The sequence below is a fragment of the Lactuca saligna genome, chromosome 4, assembly GCF_052625555.1.
Source record: "Lactuca saligna cultivar CGN05327 chromosome 4, ASM5262555v1, whole genome shotgun sequence".
In the NCBI taxonomy this organism is placed as follows: domain Eukaryota; kingdom Viridiplantae; phylum Streptophyta; class Magnoliopsida; order Asterales; family Asteraceae; genus Lactuca; species Lactuca saligna.
Genome location: NC_136420.1, coordinates 294,673,096 through 294,678,419, shown reverse-complemented (window position 1 = coordinate 294,678,419; position 5,324 = coordinate 294,673,096). Strand labels below are relative to the sequence as shown.

The 5,324-nt window shown below is 30.7% G+C and overlaps 1 protein-coding gene across 1 annotated transcript; it reads left to right on the top strand.

Moving 5' to 3' along the window:
* Positions 1-1,878: 1,878 nt before the first annotated feature.
* Positions 1,879-3,605, top strand: LOC145040782 (uncharacterized). The gene is made up of 6 exons (XM_078988678.1): positions 1,879-2,074; positions 2,321-2,556; positions 2,633-2,972; positions 3,048-3,252; positions 3,337-3,511; positions 3,597-3,605. The coding sequence occupies exons 1-6, from the start codon at positions 1,879-1,881 to the stop codon at positions 3,603-3,605; spliced, it is 1,161 nt and encodes a 386-aa protein (XP_078844804.1).
* The last annotated feature ends 1,719 nt before the right edge of the window (positions 3,606-5,324 follow it).

The window sequence follows — 5,324 nt, the reverse complement described above, 5'->3', positions numbered from 1 at the left end:
GTTGAGAAGAACTTTGCAGTATGGTTTCAAAACTATGTGGGTGTTAATTTTATATTTTTAAAATTTTATTATTTTTTGTTATGGTTATAATTAACTTTAATTATGTGCTTTACCATTTTTCATATAGGCACATAGGATCCGGATAAACAACAAGTATATATCTAACCTTTCCGAAATATCATTCAAAATAGTGAAATTATATATTGTAGACTTTGTCAATGGTTACAAGTTTCACACAGAAGCTCATGGTATAAACAAATCAACAATCAATAGCGGATTGTGTGCTAGTAGCCAAGGAAGTGATTATTACGGTAAGGTAGAGGAAATTTTAGAAGTCGAGTACCCTGGTTAGCCAATTAAAACCACAGTTTTATTTAAATGTAATTGATACGATCCAACACCTAACATAGGAGTTAAGGTTCACAAACAATATAACTTGGTTGAGATAAACATCAAAAGAAAATACAACAAGTTTGAGACTTTTGTTTTAGCCATGCAAGCCACTCAGGTGTGTTACATTCCTTACCGAAGTTTGAAAACAAACAACTCGGACTGGTGGGTTGTATTTAAAGTTAAACCTCGTAGTTGGACTGATGTATGTGAAATTCATCCTCAGAAAGACATTGCTTTCCAAGAAGATGAAGTTGAAACAAATAAAATCAATATACCAACTATAGCTGATACAGACAGTTATGATGATCACGACATGTCAAGCAGCGGTTCAGATAATGAAAACAACATTGATGAAGAAGGTGAAATTTATGATGTCGACAAGGATGGTATTCCTACAGCGAGGGTAGTTATGAGTATAGTACATCGGGTAATGAAGAACAAGAGGAGGAAAAAGATATTGACTAGATGTTTTTGTTTCTTTATAGAAGGATGGTTATATTGTCTAAATTTTAGTTTTTTGAATGCCAATTGGTAAATGTGATCTTATGTATTAGCTACCTTCATAAGAATTAAATAAAATGAAAATTGATCATTCTTTGGTACATTGCATGCCATCGGCATTTTTTGAAGAAAAGAAATTGGAGTGCTGGCCTAGTCCCCTGGAAGAACGAGATTACTGAAAAAAAAAATCGGCATTGTGAAGTGAAGGCTGTCGACGAAGAAAAAGAAATCGGACATTGGGACTTGCTTCTTTCAATCGATTTCAACCATTCAAGTGTTCAACCATTCGATTTTGTTTGGCTTGGCTTGGCACTCCTTTAAATCCTACAAATACAATGAAACAAGTAAGTATTGATAATTTTCGGTTTATGAAATTAGTCAAATTAGTTGCTTTTTTGTTGAAATTTCTTATTGTTTAGATGAAATTAGTAGTTGTTAACCTTGAAATTACTTGTTTACTTGAAATTACTAGTTGTTATTTGTTAACCTTGAAATTACTTGGAATCTTGAATGGCTTATTTGTTTGATATTGAATTGTTAGGATAAAATTGGGTTTTTTTTAGAAGAACAAGCATCAATAAATCAAGTGTTGGAGAATCCTCCAAAATACCATGCTCCAATGATTTAAGTTTTGGAGAATCCTCTAAAAGACCATGTCCTTCTAATCAATCATTCCCTTCGGTTTCTAACGTAAATCCACAACGTACAACTACTCTAATTACAAATGTTGAATTGAAAGATCTTCCAAAAGACCCGGGTGTAAGACCAAAGATTACAACTTACCATCCAAATCAAAGAGATGAAATAAGGAGGACATATTTTCTTCAAGGACCTTGTCAACCAAGGGGTCTTATATTCCCCTCAACGAAAATAGGTTCAAAAGAAAGACGCTTTGTTGTTAAGTGGTTTGATGAATTTGATTGGTTAGAATATAGCATAAAAGAGAACAAAGCATTTTGTTAATTTTGCTATGTATGCCGAGATATGGTGGCAAAACAACATGGGAGAGATGCATTTGTTTCACAAGGTTTTGATAGTTGGAATAAAAGACAATCATTGAGAGATCATATGGGTGATACTGATAGTTTTCATTACAAAGCAAAAGAAAATTGTGAATTTTTATTGAAAGAAAAACAATCTATTAGTGCAGCCTTCAAGAAGCAAACCAAGATTGAGGAGAGTAATTATAAACTTCATTTTGGTGTTTGAATTTGGTGTTGTAAATTTTTATTGAAAAATGGTTTACCATTTTGGGGTCATGATGAGTCGAGTGACTCTCTTAATAGAGGGCTTTTCTTGGAGTTATTATCTTTCTTGAGAGACCATAATGAAGGCATTCACAATGTTACCTTAGAAAATGCTCCTCAAAATAATCAAGTGACGTGCCCAAGGACTCAAAAGCAAATTGTTGAATGCTTTTCAACAGAGATAGTTTTAGATATTTGCAAAGAAATTGGTAAATATGTGTTTTCTTTATTGGTTGATGAATCGAGTGATGTATCAAAAAAAGAACAAATGGCCATAGTTTTGAGGTGTTTCGACAAACGTGGAGTGGTGAAGGAAAGATTCATTGGAGTGGTGCACGTGAAGGATACATCCTCTTTGATTCTTAAAGCGGCCATATATGACATTTTTACCCGTAAAAATTTGAGTATGTCTCAGGTAAATATAACATTTTTTCTTCCTTATTATGAATTTTAATTGAATATTATTTGCTTTGATGAACTTATTTCCGGAGGTTCGTCATGTTCTTGCTTATGTCGAAGAGGAAGGATCCACTTTAAGTAACCGAAATCAAGCATTTGGTTTCTTAAAATATTTCAAGACATTAGATTTCGTGTTTTACTTACATTTGATGTATCAAATTTTACACCTTACGAACGTATTGTCAAAGCATCTTCAAAAAAAGGATCAAGATATTTTAGAAGCGGCTTCTTTGGTTAGAAGGATAATGGACGCATTGAAGTCTTTAAAAAACACGGGGGTTGCTAAACTTTTACCGAATGTATTCTCTTTTTGTCAAAAACATGATATTAATATTGTGGAGATGATGGAAAATTATGTCACATCAAGAGGCCGTAAGACTAAAGTTACTAATCAATTTCATTTTGAACTTAAAATTTTCAACACCGTCATAGATATGTAAATTATAGAATTCGATGACCGATTTAGTGAACTTAGCACCCAATTACTAGAATACATGGGGGCTTTGAGTCATTGTGATTCATTTGCTAAATTTAACAAAACAAAGTTGTTAAAGTTGAGTGAATTATACACAAAAGATTTTGATGATGCGGAGATGATGCAACTTGATGGTGAACTTGAAATATATTATCACGTTTTGCATAAAGATGACCGGTTCACTAGTTTGTAAGAAATTTCCGACCTTTCTCGTTTGATGGTGGAAACGGGGAAACATCGGTCTTATCCTATGGTTTATAGGTTGTTGAAGTTGGTTTTGGTTTTACCCGTTGCAACCGCAACGGTTAAAAGATGTTTTTCAGCGATGAAGTTTTTAAAGACGGATTTGCGTAACAAAATAGGTGATGATTTTTTGAACGATGCCATGATTTCTTATGTTGAAAAAGAAGCACTTATGAAAGTGAAGATCGAAAATGTAATGGATCGTTTTCAAAAAAAATATGTACACATATATGTCAAATTTAAATATTAAGATGTAATTGAACGATTTGATATACTAGTACTTTTAACTTTTTTTTATGTTATTATATTCCGACGAAAAAAAGTTGTGTCACTGCAGTGACAACTTTAAATATTAAGATGTAATTGAACGATTTGATATACAACTTTCTGCGTCCGCCACTGCATATTCTTATTCTTAGTAAATATATATGATCATATTTGGATATTGATTCTTTGGTCTTTGTTTGTTAAACATTAAACCCATCCCTATTATTTGTATTTCTATTTATATTTATTTTTTACTCTTGTTAGATTTGGTTGGGTGGGTATAGGGATGTCGTTTGCTTAGTGGTATTTTGTAGGGGGTAGTGTCTGAAGTTAAGGACGGCTTTGGTTGACTTGTCTTGCAAGTCATTAGATTTTCTGAGAATCGGGTGAGATCTCTATGCTAATTACTGGATCACAAAAAATTACCAACTTTACTATTTTCTATTTCACTTCACTCATGGTTTTTACTTTTTTCTTGTAAAGCTGCGTCATTTCAATCCATTTATATAAGAAGATTGATTGGAATTGTAATTTGTCATTGAAAGGGCAAATAAATAAAAAGTGAATTTATAAAAAAAAAACATATAAAAATTATTTAGACGTTTATAACCTTCTATTTTATTCCAACGCATAAGAATAATTTATTATTTCAATTTTGTAGTTCAATATTATGTTCAATATACTTATACATTATAGAACAAGTAGAAAATTTTTGGTGAGTCAAACCTCCGTAATAACCCAACCAGTTTCGACACAAATCATTTTAGTAAATACCAAAAATGTTTCATGCAGTTCAGAATTTTTTTTGTTAAGTGAAAAGAAAGATTTTTTAAAAAATTTTAGTTTTTATTTCGTGGGATTGTTTTGAAAGTTGGCCTGTAACGTTACAATTACTAGAGTAAAGTGTAAAGGCCTATACTATCATGCTGAAACCTTGGTAGAACCTCTATGATAAATCATTTTAATGTTGTTTCTAAAAGATTGTTTGAGATTACATGGAGGAGTTTCTTTCACTTGGCTTAAGAAGCATCCAAAAATGAATTTTTGTCATTTTCCAACCCAATCTTTAGATAGCCTTTAATATATGAAACTGAACTTAACAAAATAGAACAAATAATTTTTGAATAAACTAGTGGCTTAAGAGAAACAAAGGACGAAATCAAATATCGACCAAGTCAATATGACCAATTTGTTATATTTAAGTTCCATACAAAATTGTAGAAAATATAACAAAATTCAAAATAATATATAAAAAAAATTCATTTAATATATCGTAGAGTCACCAAATTACTTATTCGCTTTCATGGTAATCACAATCCTTCAATAAGTTTTGTTAGGTGTTGTTTTGAAAAGATAAAATATTTGTGATCTACGGACAACATATATTGATATATGCAAATGAAGATTTAGACCAAACATCTACAGTCTGCTAAAAAATTATTTTTTATATTTTTTTAATTTCAAGCTATTAAAATAATTGATTTTTTTAAACTTAAAATAATTATTTTTTTTATTCTTTTTTATCAAAAGTTATCTTTAATTTATAAAAAAGACAAATTGCAAACTCAAAACAATATTCATGTTTAAATAGAATCAATCAATTGATTGAAACGGTTACAAAAATGTTATTTATGAGAAAAAATTCATTAACCATTTATATAAAATCATCCTTAAAAAGTGTTAATTGCAAAAAACTATATACATGAAACTATCTTAGGTAAAACTAAATAGATGACTCA

Excerpts from the sequence above, each read along its gene's own strand:
- LOC145040782 (XM_078988678.1), top strand. The coding sequence starts at position 1,879 with ATGGTGGCAAAACAACATGGGAGAGATGCATTTGTTTCACAAGGTTTT. Across the intron at positions 2,557-2,632 it reads AAAATTTGAGTATGTCTCAG|GTTCGTCATGTTCTTGCTTA; the intron begins GTAAATATAACA and ends TTATTTCCGGAG. Across the intron at positions 2,973-3,047 it reads TTATGTCACATCAAGAGGCC|AATTCGATGACCGATTTAGT; the intron begins GTAAGACTAAAG and ends TGTAAATTATAG.